Source organism: Eriocheir sinensis, chromosome 1, assembly GCF_024679095.1.
Source record: "Eriocheir sinensis breed Jianghai 21 chromosome 1, ASM2467909v1, whole genome shotgun sequence".
NCBI lineage: Eukaryota > Metazoa > Arthropoda > Malacostraca > Decapoda > Varunidae > Eriocheir > Eriocheir sinensis.
This window is the reverse complement of record NC_066509.1, coordinates 7,398,181-7,415,484: the sequence shown is the minus strand read 5'-3', so window position 1 is coordinate 7,415,484 and position 17,304 is coordinate 7,398,181. Positions and strand designations below refer to the sequence as shown.

Sequence of the window (17,304 nt, the reverse complement as noted above, 5' to 3'; positions counted from 1 at the left end):
ATGTTCCAATGGGCGCCGGTGACACTCAGTGAGGGCGGCGTTCCTGTTGCTTGCCGCGCACCGCAGCAGGTCCCTGTGACTGCTCTGCTGATAATGCCAAAGTGACGGTGACGGTGAAAGCTTTGTCAGGCTAACTAATGTGTCATGAGGAGGAGTAAGTGCATCACCGCGGCACTTCTCCTTTGTTTGTCTTCGGGCAGTGTTGACCGACCTCCTCTGTCCACGCTTGAACCAATTACGTTATTATTGTTGATGTTGCTGGTCCTCTAATGAGTAACGTCAACACCACCACCACCATCACTACTACTACCACTACTACTACTACTACTACTACTACTACTACTACTACTACTACTACCACTACTACCACTACTACTACCACTACCCCTATTATCACCCCTGCTACTACTTCCTTTCCTACCACCGTCGCCGCCACCCCGAGCAGACACGTTGCCACATTTCCAGCAGAATCTTGGAAATGGACAAGTTAATGTGTGCATAATGTCTTGACAGCGATGGGAGTCCCTAATGAAATTCTTCCTGTGTGTGTGTGTGTGTGTGTGTGTGTGTGTGTGTCTGTAAGGGATTGCATGAGGAAATGTCCCCAACTCGTTCCCTGTGTATTAAGTTTCCCTTCCTCATAACCCCAAATTAATTCTGCGTTTCAGCCCATTCCTTCATAACACGTCCCCATTATCTTCCTCCTCCATCCAGCCTTCCTTCCCTCCTTCCCTCATTTCCATCCCTCCCTCCCTCCCTCTCTGGCTCTAGACGGGGCACATTATAATCCTTATTCCCCCGTGGTTATGGCCCATTTTTCAGCTCTGATTGCTGAATTAATTTGATAATCCACAAAACGACGACATCAGGAGGAGGAAGAAGGGTAGACAAGGAGGAGGGGAAGTTGGAGGATAAGACGATGAAGGGGAAATCGAGAGGAAAATAGGGAAAGAGGGAAACGCCAAGAAGGTAGATGATAAAATGAATAGGAAGTGAAGGAAGGAAGGGAAGAGAATGGAGGGCAAGGACGAAGCTCATACATAAGAAACAAAAGCTATATTGATTTCTAAAGAGAGAATAAAGACGATGAATGGGAAATTGAGAGGAGAGTAAGGAAGAAGGGAAACACCAAGAAAGGTAGATAAATAGAAAGTGGAGGAAGACAAGGAAGAGAAAGGAGGGGAAGGACGAGGAGCATAAATAACAAAAACTCCCAAAAAATATAGTGATTTGAAAAGAAAAAATTGAAAGGAAATACGAGTCCGGAGTATAATAAAAAGCGCATCAAGTGAAAGACGGAAGCGAAGAAGAAAAGGAAAATCCCGGGAAAAATAATCAGAATACGGGGAATAAAATTTTAATTGAGAATGAAAGAAAATAAGAAAAGTTTGAGGAAATGACCAGAAATAAAAGACTGATGAAGAAGACTTGCGCGGAGAATGTGAAGAAAAGAAGATAGAAGTGAATCGGGGGAGGAGAAGGAGGTGCAAGAAGAGGAGGAAATAGGAGAAAATAATGAAATCTAATGAACAATGGAATGATGTCACAGTGAGAAGACGGTGAGACAAAGGAACACACACACACACACACACACACACACACACACACACACACACACACACACACACACACAAGGAGAAGGCGCCAACAAGATCTTACAAAAGTGGTGTTTAGTGAGCTTGTCCCCCTTCCCCACCACCACCACCACCACCACCATCACCATCACGTCCATCATCATCACCTCGATCACCACCACTTACACCACCACCACCGCCACCAATAGAAATCTGACAGCACTGATTAAGAGAGCATTGTGGGTAACTAATTCAAATGTGTTCCTCATTATTATTACGATTATTATTAGTATTACAGTGGTGGTGGTAGTAGTAGTAATAGTAGTAGTAGTAGTAGTAATAGTAGTATTGGTAGTGGTGGAAGTAGTTGTTGTTATTGCCAAAGAAAATAATACAGAAATTTAAATATTATCAGAGAGAGAGAGAGAGAGAGAGAGAGAGAGAGATTCATTTGACAGCTCTGATTAACGAACATCGTGAACAATTTGCGTCACCGGTGTGCATCATCGTCATCATCATTGCCATTGTCACGTGCAATGATTACCGAAAAACTGCGGAGAGAGAGAGAGAGAGAGAGAGAGAGAGAGAGAGAGAGAGAGAGAGAGAGAGGGGTAATGATATTGATGAGAGACCATAAGTGGAGGCAGTTGTAAGGAACGGAGGAGGAGGAGGAGGGAGCAGTTCTTATATATGGAGGGACATAGAGAGAAGGAAGAGGGAGGGAGAGGGAGAAGAAGATTATTCCGGAAGATAAGAAGACTTGGCAGGCGAGGATCTTAGATGGGAGAGAAGAAAATAAGAGGTGATGAGGAAGGAGAAGAAAGATACAGTAGATAGTAGATAGATAGACAGAGAGAGAGAGAGAGAGAGAGAGAGAGAAATCAAATCACAAAGAAAATCACCCACATCACGTTCAAGGCAAATAGAAGAAAAGAGAAGTAAAGAGGAGAGGCGAGGAGAGAAGAGAAACGAAGAGAGATAAATTAATAAAAATCACAAAAGAAAACTAACCCACATCACATTTTAAACAGACAGTAATACAATAGTTATACACCACAAAAGAATGGCAAGGAGAAGTCATGAATCACTACCCAGCCACTCTCTCCCACTCCCCTAACTCGCCCCATATAGAGATGCCACCAAGTTGACTCTCCAAGAAGCGATCAGAAACGTGCACTCTGGGAGGACACGCGTGAGTGAGTGTGTGAGGGAGAGTCAGGGCGAGTGAGGGGACAGAGACGGCCGTGAGGGGAAAGCTGGGACGAAGGGTGGAAGAGTGAGGAAAGGAGAAGGCAAGGAGTGGTTTTATGTCTTGAGAAGAAAGTGGAGGAGAAGGAAGAAGACGAAGACGAGAAGGAGGAGAAGGAAATAGATGTGCAAGATAATGTTGATGATGCTAATGGCGATGATGAAAAAATAACAATGATTAGAGAGAGGAGAAAAAAAGAAAGGAAGCAGGAGGAGGTTAAAAAGAGTAAATGGTAAAAAAAGATAACAATAGAGACGGGGCAACACACTATAAATAAGAAGATACAAGAGAGAGAGAGAGAGAGAGAGAGAGAGAGGTTTAATGAAGTGGACAATGGGCGTAAATTAGTAAATATTGTGCCACTGTGTCCAGCACGACAAAAACTTGGGTTGATTCTGATGACGCTGAATTAGCAGGAGACGGAGGAGGAGGAGGAGGAGGGAGAAGAAGTAATAGCAGGAGTTGGAGAAAGAAGAGAATAGTCATAATAACAATAATAATAATAATAATAATAATAATAATAATAATAATAATAATAAGCTTATGTAAGTTAGGTGCTAGGAAGAAGAAAATATAAGAAAATAAAGAAGAAATAAATAGAAATAACAAACGGATGAGGAAGTATAGAACGACAAAAAAATATAAGAAAGAAGAAGAAACAAAGAAAACAAAATAAGGAAGAAAATCATTATGCAAACTAGTATGAAGGAAAAGAAAGCGAAAATAATGGAGAAATAATTGCCAAAACATTAAGAGAGAGAGAGAGAGAGTCAGTCAGCGGCGGTGGGGCGGCAAAAAAAGATCTTTATTTGGTTAGTGTCGAAGAGAAGGGAGACAGTTGGCGACCCGCGTACGCTGAGAGAGAGGCCTGTTTGGGGTGATGGATGGGGCGCGGTAGGTGGGCGGGGAGGGGTGAAGGGGTGACGCTGGGGGGAGGAGAGGGGGTAAGGGGAGGGTCTAGCGGGGGATTTGCGTTGAATAAGTGAGTGAGGCGTGGATAAAGAGGTGAGGATTCATGAATATTTGAGTTGTATGGTGAAGGTGAGAAGAAGAGGAGAGGGAGGAGGAGGAGGAGGAAAAGTGGAGGGTGTCTGCAATCTCTCTCTCTCTCTCTCTCTCTCTCTCTCTCTCTCTCTCTCTCTCTCTCTCTCTCTCTCTCTCTCTCTACATATGTATTTCACTTACCCATTTCCTCCTCCTCCTCCTCCTCCTCCTCCATCATCCTTCATCGGCTTCCCCTTAGTCTCCCAGCTTGAGGTAATCCCATTCTCTTCATCTCTCTCCTTTATCATCCTTCCTCCCTTCCCCTCCATTCATCACGTGTCTTCATCTACCCTGATACTCCTATTCTATTACTACTACTACTACTACTACTACTACTTTTACTACTACTACTCTCTATATCTATCTATCTATCTGTCTCCATTGTTCACAGTTTTTGTATGCAGAAAGTTTTGTTTTGTTTTATTCCTTTTTGTTTGTTTGTTTTTAATTCACATGACCGTGTTTTCTTTTTTCTTTTTTTTCTTTCAATGCGTTTAGCTGTATTTCTTTTTATTCGTGTTTTTTTCTTGTCCAATTTTCTCCTTCTTCCCTTTTTTGTCTGTTTTTAATTATCAGCTCAAATTGTTGGGTTTATATATATTTTTATTTCATTATGAGTGTTGTTCTTTTCATTCTCTCTCTCTCTCTCTCTCTCTCTCTCTCTCTCTCTCTCTCTCTCTCTCTCTCTCTCTCTCTCTCTCTCTCTCTCTCTCTCTCTCTCTCTCTCTCTCTCTCTCTCATATTGTGCTAAAGGCGTCATTACTTCCCTCCTCCATTCCTCCCTTTTGCCTTCTCTCCCTCCCTCCCTCCCTCCCTCACCCTTTACATTACCATACACTCAGGGAAGCATTCAACCGGAACCCCTTACCTCCCTTATCCTCCCTTTACCTCCCTCCCTCCCTCTTACTTCTTCCTCCTCCTCCCTCTCTCTCTCTCCCTTTCTTGATTCTCTTCTCTCCTTTAGCTTCCATCTCCTGCTGGCCCTTCTGTTGCCTTCGTTAGAGAGAGAGAGAGAGAGAGAGAATTAAGGCGGATTAGAAAAGATTGTCGTAATAAAAACATTGAATTAGAGGAATTGTACTAGGAGAGAGAAAAAAAGAGCCTCTACACTCTCTCTCTCTCTCTCTCTCTCTCTCTCTCTCTCTCTCTCTCTCTCTCTCTCTCTCTCTCTCTCTCTCTCTCTCTCTCTCTCTCTCTCTCGCCACACCTGGGTAATCTCACACCTTTACATTAACACACTTTGCCGTTTTAACCTGAGGAATGTGACGGAAGGCTGTTACGTGGCCCCTTGTTTACTCTCTCTCTCTCTCTCTCTCTCTCTCTCTCTCTCTCTCTCTCTCTCTCTCTTTGTGGTGGATAAGCCGTTTGGAAGAAAGATGGATTTAAACTTCTGGTCCGTTTTTTCTTTCTTTCCAATCTTTCTTTCTTTGTGTCCCTATCTTTGTCTTTAACTCCCTCACTTTTTCTCTGTTTGCGCTTCAACGTCAGACATAAACTCTAGCCTCTGTGATACATTCCTTTTTTTATTATTTTCCTTTCTTGTTATCACTCTATACCATTCCTTCTTTCCTTCGTCCAGTCCTCATTTAGAATTGTTCATACATTATCAGTCTAGCATTATTTTATTTTTCTCCCATCTCGTTCTCTCTATTTTCTCTTCTCTCTTCCTTCTCTCATTCCTCCTTCCTGTATTCACATTTTTCATCCATAGTCTGTCAACTTTTAACCCTTTCGTTTCTTACTAGTTCATATACACGATAGTTGTTGAAGCTTACCACACTAATTCTTAATCATTCGTATATCTTTGTCATTTCATTTTGCTTAAGTTCATTCTACTACTTCCTTCTTTTTCAGCCCCTTCCCTTTTTCTTCTTTTTTTATACTCACATTTTTTGTTGAAGTTTGCTGCCCAAATTCTTTACAGACATTCGTTTTTCTGAGTCATTTCATTTTGCTTCCTTTCATTCTACTACTTCCTACCTTTTTAACCCCTTTCCCTTCCCTTTTTTCTTCATCTCTCGCCTCTGTGTCTTCCCTCAGGCCTTCCTCAGGTCTCCCATTTTACCCTCAACTATGCAGCTCCGGCCCTAACAAGCCTTTAATCTCCTCTGCATACCACCTTTTTACCTTCCCCTGCATTCTTCTCTCTCTCTCTCTCTCTCTCTCTCTCTCTCTCTCTCTCTCTCTCTCTCTCTCTCTCTCTCTCGATCATGTGTGTTGGTCATCATCATTTACTCCCCTCTGTGGTCTGTATTCTCTCTCTCTCTCTCTCTCTCTCTCTCTCTCTCTCTCTCTCTCTCTCTCTCTCTCTCTCTCTCTCTCTCTCTCAATACAAAGGCGACTGGACGAGATGGATTCATACGGATTTGAGAGAGAGAGAGAGAGAGAGAGTAGGTTGTCCGTTTATGTGTGTGTGTGTGTGTGTGTGTGTGTGTGTGTGTGTGTGTGTGTGTGTGTGTGATAGGTGTTGCTTGGGTGGTTAGCGGGTGTTCAAAAGTCGTGTTGGGCGTTAAAAGGTAAAGAGTTGACGAGAGAAAAGGGAGGGAGGGGAGAGGGGGGGGGGGGGAGTTGCGGTGTTGTGGTGGCCCGTAATAGTAGTGGTGGTGGTGGTGGTTGACAGGACTCATTAGTGTGTGCCGCCGACCCTTCCCCTTACCCCCTTCCTTCTCCTCCTTTCCCCCCTATCTTCCCCCCTCTCAACTTAACCACTCCTCTCCCATACCCAACCAATGGCAAAGGTTCCCCCTATACCTCTAACTTCAACCCCTCATCTCCGACCTCCCTCAGAGCCTTAACCTCCCACCCCCATCACCCTCAACCCCACCTTGTCCCCGGCCTACTCCCTCGTCACCTCCACTTTTTCAGGATCTTGCACCTCCTCTGTTTTCCCGACCTCCACCTTCCACTGACCTTCCTCTACATATCCATTCCACCTATGTCTCGATCCTTTATACCCCATCTCTCCCTCTCCCTTCTTCTATAGTAGTTTTCTCTCCCCCTCTCCATATCCATTCCCTTCATTAGCTTCCTTTTTATCCTTCACCTCCCTCTCCTCCTCCTCCTCCTCCTCCTCCTCCTCCTCCTCCTCCTCCTCCTCCTCCCCTCTTTCCCTTCGCTGCCCCACTTTTGCATCTGTACACTTCGCTTCATATTTTCCATTTTCCTTCCTCGTGTCCTGCCTCTCCCGTCCCTCCCCTCCATTCCCTTCCCTTCCCCTCCTTTCCCTCTCTCCCTTCCCTTCGCTGTCCATCCAAAAACCTCTCCATCATCCCCTCAAAACCAACAGCCCCTCGCCCATCCTCTCCGCCTATCCCCCAACCCCCAACCTTCTCCTTCTGGCCCTCCTCCTCCTCCTCCTCCCTGGGGAAGTATCACTCACGCCCTGTCGACGCCGAGAGAGACCTTCATATTGGAAATTACAGAGGCGGAAAGTGTTATAGTGCGTGTGTCGGGGAGCGCGAGGGCCCGCCACGCAGACGAAGGTGACGCCGTTGCTAATGATGATTGCGCGCCGCCTCCAACTGTCTCGGGGGAAGGGGGGGGAAAAAACATGGACTTTTGGGGTGCTGACTATAGGGGTCCTGAACTCTTGGGGTGCTGATTTTAGGGGTGCTGACTTTGGGGGGTCTCGTGCTTTTTCGGTGCTGATTTTTGGGGTCTCGAACTCTTAGTATGGGGGTGCTCTGGAGGTTCTTGGGGAAGATTTGGGATTTCTAAGGGTGGTGTCAAGGATGCTCTGTGGGATTGTAGAGGCTTAGGGGTATTTTAAGGGTGGGTGTTGGTCTCCTTTTTCTCCTTGTGGCTCCGAAAAGCTCTTGTGGATGACTAGTGAGTGGTTGGTCCGGTGCTGAGGTTGTGGCTCTCGTGGCTCTAAAAGTAGGAAAGGTGTAGAGTGTATAGCGCTTCTCCCTTGCTGACTCTGCTGGGTCGGAGGTTCTTGTGGGCTCTGTTTGCTTAGGTCGTGGAAAATGGGAAGAAGAAATTGTGGTTTCCTAATATAGTCTTTTGAGCGTTGAAAGCGAAAATTATTAATGTGTGTTTCTCTTTGTTTTAAAGGTCTGAAAAATACAAGAAATTTATGATCTTGTATTTTTTTTTACTTCTCTTTATCATCTTTTGTTTCTTTTCCTCATCTCGCATTTTCCCCCGCTGACAGATGGTGTGTGTGTGTGTGTGTGTGTGTGTGTGTGTGTGTGTGTGTGTTCGCCCGCAGACAGGAAACATTTATCAAACCACCATTTGTAAGAATCACCAGACGGGAGAAAAAAAAGCACATGCGGGAGAAAAATGAGAAACAATGCTCTTATAGAAAACCACAACTCCCCCGAAACATTCCTCGACGCATCTTTTATTTCCCTTCATCGAAAAGACCACGCTTAGAAAGACATTTGTGGGGTCCTGGAAGATGGAGGAGGAGGAGGAAGGGAGGAAGAAAAGATGAAAGAAATAAAGGAGGGGAGGAAGGAAGGAAGGAAGAAAGAAAGAAAGAGAATAAAGACCGTAGGCTTTATATGAAATGGAAGAGGAGGAAGGGCACAAGAAAATAAAGCGTAGGTAGAGAAAAGGTCTTGAAAGAATAAATAATAAAAAACAGAATAAAGAAATACTACAATGCAGGAAGAATGAAAGAAAATGGATGAGAGAGAAAGAAAACGAAGAAGCATTAGGAAAAGGTCAGGAAAAAAGAAGGAAAACAAAGAAGAAAGAAAACGAGGACGATAAGAAGGAAAAGGACAAGCAACAGGAGGTAGAGAAGGGCAAGCAGAAGGAGGAGGAGGAGGAGGAGGAAGAATATGCTTTACCTATCTGCCCCCCCCCCCCCCCTTAATGCCACGGGGTATCTCAACAGCACCAGGAAATACGAGGCCGAATGCAAAGCGTGTTAGATTCTCCTTCCCATCCGTCCTCGTCACCCGGAATGTCTCTTTAATCTCTCTCTCTCTCTCTCTCTCTCTCTCTCTCTCTCTCTCTCTCTCTCTCTCTCTCTCTCTCTCTCTCTCTCTCTCTCTCTCTCTCTCTCTCTCTCTCTCTCTCTCTCTCTCTCTCTCTCTCTCTCTCTCTCTCTCTCTCTCTCTCTCTCTCTCTCTCTGTCTGTCTCTCTCTCTCTCTGTGTGTGTGTGTGTGTGTGTGTGTGTGTGTGTGTGTGTGTGTGTGTGTATCTATCTGTCTGTCTGTGTCTGTTTATCTAGTATGTCTGTCTGTGTCTGATTCGATAGAGAGAGAGAGAGAGAGAGAGAGAGAGAGAGAGAGAGAGAGAGAGAGAGACCGGAGGGGGACCTACTGACAGAGACAGACACCATTGATCGCAGTTTTATATAGTGTCTTCCCATCCCTCTTGCCCTCCTCTCCCTTCTTCCATCCCTCCTTTCCCCTCCTTGTCAGAAATAGGGAGAGAGAGAACGAGAGGAGGGAGAGAAGGGAGGAAGAGTGCCTATGGGGGTGGGGGGGGCGTGGTGGGAAGGAGCAGGTGTGGACGGACAGAAGGGGGGCGGAGGGTGAAGGAGGGAGGGAGAGAGGGAAAAAATAATGTCTCCCCTCTCCCCCCCCCCCCCTCCACGTTTTCATTGTGTGACGAAAATGGTGTATTTATGAGTAACACGAAGCCAGGCATTGTGTGACGCGCTCTCTCTCGTTATTATTTTCTCTTATTTATCATTTTCTATTTATCTGTTGTGTTGGTCTGTCTTTTTTGGGGGTCATTTTTTCCCGTTCCTTTTTCTGCCGTCAGATTCGAGAAAGAAAAATGTTATGTTATGCTTTTTTGGTGTTGTTGTTGATGTTTTTGTTGTTGAGACTCACGTGAAAATTATTATCCTTTCATCGTTGTGTTATTCATTTCCCATTAATCTTGTTTGTTTGGTTATTTTCTCTTTTTTCCTGTCGCCGAATTCAATAAAGAAAAGGATTATGTGCTCTTTTGCTTTTGTTGTTGTTGTTGTTGTTGAGGCTCATGTATAAAATGCTTCACGCCTTTTCTGTATTCTTTCAGCAGATTAATAAGGATGCTTTTATTTATTTTTATTTTTTTATTTATTTATTTATTTTTTTGCATTACTACTTTGATCTTTTTTTTTTCGGTAGTAAACTCGTTACGTTATGATTTACATGTTCTTTTTAAAGCCTCGCTAATGACCACGCCAAGTATTTATTTATCTTTTTTCCCTGCTTCCTCTCATCACTATGTTTATTCTTTTCATGTCTTCGCTTTTCATATGTATACGTTCTTCTCTCTATTTCGATCGTTCGTGTTTTGCTTTGCTTCTGTGTCATCGTTTTTGTCGTTTGCTCCTGCTCGTCACTCACAATTTTCGTCCGTTGGTCACCATTTCCGATTTTCATACCTTCGTGTTTTCCTTTTGTACTTCTTTATTTCTGTTTCCAGCTTTCGTGTCGTGGTTTTATTGTTTTGTCATCTGCTTTCTTTCATCCCTCACAAATTTCGTCCGTCAATCACCATTTCCGATCTTCATAGCTTCGTCTTTTTCTTCTTATTTACGTCTTTATTTCTGTTTCTAGCTTTCGTGTCGTGGTTTATTTTTTTGTCATCTACTTTCGTTCATCACTCGCAAATTTCGTCCGTCAGTCACCATTTCCGATCTTCATAGCTTCTTTTTTTTTTTTTCTTCTTCTGTACGCCTTTATTTCTATTTCCATATTTCGTGTTTGATTTCTTGTTATATTACCTCACCTTACCTCACCTCACCAAACTTAATCTAACCTAACCTTTCCCCTCCTCATCTCACCTTACCTTACCTTACTACCTCTTCTCCCTCACCTCATCCCCCATCCCTCCTCACGGCCTCCTTCACCACTCTGGAAACTCGAGACTCGAATTGACAGGCGAGCAAACAGGGCAGAGAATAAATAAGTAAACAACTCAGGAAACGGACCACACTACTAACCTTGTCTAACATCCTCCTTTTTTTATTTGTATTAATATTTTGTGTTGTTCGGCTTCTTGTTCTTCCTCCCAACGCTACAATTCCATAACTGAAGGAAAACCAAACAGCGGGATCACACTAAATTAGAGAAACGAATGAGGCAAAACATTTAAGGAAAAAGTATAAAAAAAAGTAAAAGTAAGTCAGAGAGGTCGCCAGGTGCATAAGGGACAGGTGAACACAGTGAAGGCGGGGGGGGGGGGGGGGGAGGGGGGGGGCTTTCTCAGGTGATGAGGGTCACTGTGTCCTGTCGGTAACTTATGCCTTGCAGTAAACTTGTAAATAGCGCGACATAGTTTGGGTTTAACCACCATAGTTAGTTCCTCTTAAGTTTTAAATAAAGTCTTCTTCCACGATACTTTGGTTACCCTCGCCTTCCTCCTCCTCCTCCTCCTCCTCCTCCTCTTCCTGCTCCTTCTCTTTCTCCCCCTCCTCCTCCTCCTCCAATACCAATAATCCTCCTCTCACGCACGCTGCCACAACCATCCGCGGGGTCATTGCTTGTTATTCACTCCCTTCTTCCCGTTAGCTCTGCCCCGCCGCGTCAGGAGCGAGGCGGCAAGTGAGTCAGTAGTGTCAGGAGTGAAGGGTGAGGAGGGATGGCGGGGATATTTGTCTTGCTCGCAGATGGTGGGGAAGGAAGAGGAAAGGGAAGAGGAGGAGGAAATGTTTGCTGCTGCGCTGGGAGTGAGGGGAAAAAAGAAGAAAAGGATGTGGTGGCAAATGAGAAGCTGAGTTGTTTGATGAACTTGGAGGTCATTTAGGATGTGCAACGTTGAAGAATAGTGTTTGGATGACCTCACTGGTTTTTTCTCTCTCTCTCTCTCTCTCTCTCTCTCTCTCTCTCTCTCTCTCTCTCTCTCTCTCTCTCTCTCTCTCTCTCTCTCTCTCTCTCTCTCTCTCTCTCTCTCTCTCTCTCTCTCTCTCTCTCTCTCTCTCTCTCTCTCTCTCTCTCTCTCTCTCTCTCTCTCTCTCTCTCTCTCTCTCTCTCTCTCTCTCTCAGCTGATCTTAATTGCCCGTGGTCTTCCTGACGGTATCGGCGCAGGTTGTCTCTCATCCGTCACCCTCAAGTGTATCAAGGATCTCATCTCGCTCCCCATTGTCTGGCTCAGCTCCGCCTCGCCGCGCCGCCCCCCGCCACTCCAGGACCATTCCCATTGCCGCGGCCGTAATTCCAGATGTCAGGGGCGCGGGAACGAAGCCAGGTGACACGAATACCGATGATGACGTATGGAAGCCCTTCGTGATTGGTCCATTTGTTTTGTCTACAGCCCGTGATGGTTGCCGCGTCAGGAATACACACGATGACGCATGGTGGGCCGCTGCAAGTTGATTGGCTCACCTTGTTTTTGCCTGGCCAATGGGAGGTCGGCTGCCCGGCACACAGACGGTGACGCAACGAAAAGCAATCTAGTGTTCTTACGCCATCTGTCAGACCTTTGAATGATGGAGCCGCGCCGTCCGAGGCAGGCGGGGTTGGGAGGAAGGGCTCTTTGGAAACGCTGAAGAAGGAACTGCCGGGGAGAGAAAAACTGGAACCCAGAAGTTACATATGTTCTTGTGTCAGAGAAACAAGCCGTCGAGGGGAGAGGAAACCTGTGGGCGGTTCAGGAGTGTGAAGGAATGATGGGGTAGTGCCAGGACTTTGGGGGTACAGTGAGGCCTAGCAAGGGCACTCACCTCCAGCATCATAATTTTTTTTAGTAGAAATCTGGTTTCGAATATTCTTTGCTAATCTTCTGTTCCTTTCCCTTGCCACAGATCCAGCCGCTGGCGGGCCCGCTGGAGGGCGGCACGCTGGTCACCATCGAGGGCAGCAACCTGGGCCTGCGGGAGGAGGACGTGCAGGGCAAAGTGTTCATCGGGGACGTGCCGTGCCACGTTCACGAGTACCACGTGTCTGTCAAAATCACGTGCCGCACGGGCCCGGCGCCCCTACCTGCCGGGGGTCATGGCACCGCCGACCTGCAGTTCCCAGTGCAGGTCTCGACACCCGCCGGCACCACGCGCTCCACCGTCAAGTTCACCTACACCGTGAGTACCGCTGCCCGTGCCGGGTGTCCTGTTGCTTGGCGTGAGAAGAGGATGCCAAGAGACGAAGACACTGAGATAGGATTTCATAAACCGCATGCCACCAAGATAAAGAAAAAACACGTGTCTGCATTCAGTTTTTCCTTCACAAGGGAAGAAGTGTTTATTTATTAGCAGTTTAAAATTCTGTACTCTTAGGTATCTCTTTTTTTTTTCTTTTCTTTTTTTTCTTTTTTTTGCGTGTGTGTGTGTGTCAGACTGTTGTAAGAGTAAAAGTCCTACATGCCATTCACAAAGGCTCATTAACATCATTATAAGCAGCTGCAGCAGTGTTTGCTTGTCTTACCCCTCTTGTTCCTTCCGTTCCACAGAACGTGAGCGTGACGGGAGTGTGGCCGACGCGCGGGCCGGTGTCTGGCGGCACAGTGCTTTCCATCAGCGGCCGCTTCCTCAATGTTGGCTCCCACGTTTCGGCGACGCTGGATAACCTTCCGTGTATTGTCAACAAGACGCAGTCGTCGTCGCACCGTCTGGTGTGCGTCACCTCGCGGGCGTCGGGGGCTGGGGAGGGCGGCAAGGAGGGCGAGGCGCTGCCGGCGACGGTGCGGACACTTACGGTGACGGTGGATGGCGCGCGCCGCACCCTCGCCTCGCCCTTCATCTACACGCCTGACCCCAAAGTCCTGGAGCTCAAGCCGCTGCGGAGTCCCTGGAGTGGCGGCCGCCTCGTCACCGTCCACGGCACCCACTTGGACGCCATTCAAGCCCCTCGTATCACCGTCAATCTCTTTGAACGTGTCCTTAATTCATCTGCCTGTCGTGTCCTCAACGCTGACCAGATGGAGTGCCCCACGCCGCCCTTAAACCGCGAGGCCGTGCTGGCCATCCTTGAGGCTCAGGAAAACCTGCGTCGTCGCCGGCGGAGTCGAAACAGAAGGTCACACAATGTCCAGAGGTTACCGCGAAGACGGGACCATGACGAGGACGTGGTGGCCGTCGACGTGGGTTTCCTGATGGACGGCGTGGTGTCGGTGCTGCATCTGCGTCAACACTTTCCTAACGTGCGCTCCCGCCTCACCTACCTGCCGGACCCTCAATACTACTCCTTCCCGCACGGCGTCAAGCTCTACAAGGGCGACACGCTGGTGGTGGAGGGCGAGCACATCAACGACGCGGCTGACGAGAGCGACGTGCGGGTCACTATAGGGACAGCCATCTGCAACGTGACCTCCCTGGCCATGACACAGCTGGTGTGCACGCCGCCCGAGATGCAGCCCGACGCCACCGACGAGCGGGGCGTCTACACCACCGAGCAGCTCCCCCTCGTCGTGGTGCACGTCGGACAGTACCTTCGCTTCCCCCTTGGAGTCCTGCGCTACGAGCGGCACAGGCGCTTTCCACTCACCCCCGAGGGCATCGCGGGTCTGGCTGGGAGCGCGCTCTTCCTGGTGCTGTTGTCCTTCGCGGTGCTGGCCGTGTACCGCCGCAAGTCGTCCCAGGCGGAGCGGGTGTACAAGCTGATGCAGCTCCAGATGGACAGCCTTGAGAGCCACGTCCGCACCGAGTGTAAGCAAGGTAAGTCACTCCGCCACTGCTCCTGACAGGCGTGAGGCAGCGTGGCCTTGGGAGGCGCGACAAGTGTAGCAAAACGTCAACAGGGAGCGTGTATTACATATGTATCAGTTTGCTATTGCCAACCCCGAGGCGGTGCGCGGGGAGGTGTGGCTGTCAACCCTCCACCACCCACCCACTGATTAGAGGATGCGTCAACACGCCCGTTACTGTTAGCCGTTGCCGCCCATTCACAGCTATGGGGCACCCTGTTGTCGACGTAATGAACAGCGTGTGGAAGAGTGGAGAGAAATACCGCCGGGAGGAAGTGGAAGGAGTGGGGGTAGAAGTCAGTGGTGGTGTTGGTGTTGGCGGGGCGGTGGTGATGGTGGTGCTGCTGATGTTGGGCGAAGTCAGTGTTGTTTTGGTCAACAGTTTCGGGCCGGCAATTATCCTGCTGGGGCTAAAGGGGGTAAGGCATGGGGTAAAGGGTGGTGCAGCTGGTGAAGGGGGGGCGGGGGAGGGGTGATTGCAGGCTGGGAAGGGGAACAAGTTGCTAATAAAAGACATTAACACGTCACTCCAAGGGGCCGAAGGTCACTCCTTGTTAGCGAGGAGGAGAGGGAAGGAGGGAGGGAGGGAGTAGCTGAGTCGAGACGTGAAGCACTAAGAGGATGAGGGACCTGAGAGAGAGAGAGAGAGAGAGAGATGTGATTAAAATGCGGGAATAAAGGATTGAGAGAGCAAGGGAGTGACAACCGCCAAGGGATCCACACCCACAAAAAAAGTTATCAACGAGAGAGAGAGAGAGAGAGAGAGAGAGAGATTAATGACTCAACACGGGTCAGATTCAGCGATACTTACAACAAGAGGAGCAGCCAGTTGGGTACAGGTGGTCATCAGGGTTCATCGCGAGGCGGCGGCGGCGCTCACCTTGATGGCCCAGACTCACTTTGCAAGATTCACTTTGTCCTGCCCGTGGCGCTAAGTGGCGGGCGGCACAACGAGCGGCGGCGGCGGCGGGGAGGTGGCGGGAGGGTGGAGGTGAACGGAAGGTGATGGGGGGGGCTGTAAAGGAAGGATGATGGTAGTGGATGGTACAGAGGATAGTGGCTGCAAAGGAAGAGTGATATGATGGCGGTGTGGTGGACGGTAGAGGGATGGTGGTGGTGGAGTGGTTGATGGCGGCAGTGCGAGAAAGGTGATGGGGGCTGCAGAGGAAGGGTGATGGCAATGACAGTGTTATGGTGGTGGTGGTAGAGAGTTGGTTGCAGAAGGGTGGTGGCGGTGGTGGTTGCAGGGTTGTGGTGGCTATTTTGGAGAGGTGGTTGAAGGAGGAGGATAGTGGTGGTTGCAGGGTTTTAGTTGTGGCTGCAAGAGGGTGGAGGCGGCGGCGGCGGAGGGAAGATTTAGGGCATGGTGGCGGCCGCGAAGGAAGGGAAGAGAGGGAGGGCGTCTGGCGGCACAAAGAGGCGGTGGCAGGGCGGCGGTGATGGTAGAACGCGAGTCTGCCATCCCGCCATCACTAGAGTTATTGTCCTCCCTTTTGAAATACTGCCGCGGCGATGGGGACGTTTTTTCCATATATTTTATGCCTATGATGGATTACCTCGTCCCCTCCCTCTCCTTGCCCTTCCCTCTACCTCCCTTCTCTTCCTTCCCTTCCCTCCATACTCTCTCTCTCTCTCCATCTATTTACCATACTACCTCCTGTTTTCCTCCTCTCTCCCTTCACCACTTGTTTGCTTTTCTCTCTCTTTCCCCTGGTCTATTTTTTTTATACTCCAGCTCTGTCCATTCCTCTTGTTTATCGCCTCACTCCTCATTCCTCTCTTCTCTACCCTCCTATATATCTCTATCTTTTCCTCTCTCCCCTTTTTCTCTTTTCTCTTCCTCCTCATTTTATTTCCTCTTGCTTCTACCTCCCTACCTCTTTCTTTTTTAACCTTTTATTTTCTTCCGCTATCTTCCTTTACCTCTCCTACACTTATCCTCTTCCTCCTGGTCGGCTTACTCTTCTTTCTATTCAATATTGTATCGCCTCTCTGTTTTCTCTATATCCTAGTCTGTACATATTTCCCCTTCTACAGTTACCCTTCCTCCTCCATTTTTTTCTACTTCATATACCCACTTATTATCTCTTCTCCTCACTTAATTCCATATCCCAGTCTTTTCTTCATTCTACATATACCCATCCTTTCCTTCCCTCTGCTATTTTCTTCTCCCTTTATATCCTTCCCTTCCCTGTTCTCCTCCTTTTCTTTCTCCTCACTTTACTCCATTTTCCTGCCTTTTCTTCTTTTCTTCTACATACGAGTACACCCTTTAATATTTTCCGTCTGTTTTTTTATACTCCATACAGTCTCCATCCTTGTTCTCCTCCTCTTCCTATACTCCTGACTTTAGCTCCCCGTTTTTCTTCCTTTTCTTTTACGATACCCTTCCTTCCCTTCTGATCATTCCTACACTCATCATACCCTCTGCTTCTGTACATGTCCCTCCCTCTCTTCACACTCCTCCATCTCTCCAGCCCTCCCTCTCCATCCCTCCCTACCTCCCTCCCATCCTAAAATGGCCGTAGAAATAAATTATGTGGCTCAGTAATTCATTTATCACATATGTTTTTTTGTGTGTGGGTTTTTTTATGCATCCGTTTTATTCGAGTGGAGCATTGCGTGGCGCGGGTGTCAGGCGTGTGCTGCGTGGCGACGTGCGAGCAATCTGTCTCTGTTTATCCGTGTTTGTTCCCGTGTGTGTTTGTCTGTCTGGGTCGCCCCCGTGTTTGTTTTCATTCTCCTCCGTTTTTCTCCATTAGCCTTTTTTGTTGTTGCTGTTGTTATGACCGAGTTGTTGTTTGTTTTTGTTTGTTTTAGTTTCCTTTTGTTTAGTTTGTGTTAGGTCAAGGCTGTGTTT

General features: G+C 47.7%; 1 protein-coding gene across 3 annotated transcripts in view; it reads left to right on the top strand.

Annotated features, from left to right (window-relative positions):
- LOC126986813 (plexin-B-like) overlaps positions 1–17,304 on the top strand; it is a 474,607-nt gene that overhangs the window by 418,866 nt on the left and 38,437 nt on the right. For all 3 annotated transcript variants that reach the window (XM_050843318.1, XM_050843394.1, XM_050843224.1), the window contains exons 9-10: positions 12,571–12,843; positions 13,212–14,415. In XM_050843318.1, the coding sequence (XP_050699275.1) occupies positions 12,571–12,843; positions 13,212–14,415 (1,477 nt within the window). The remainder of the gene's footprint in view (positions 1–12,570; positions 12,844–13,211; positions 14,416–17,304) is intronic.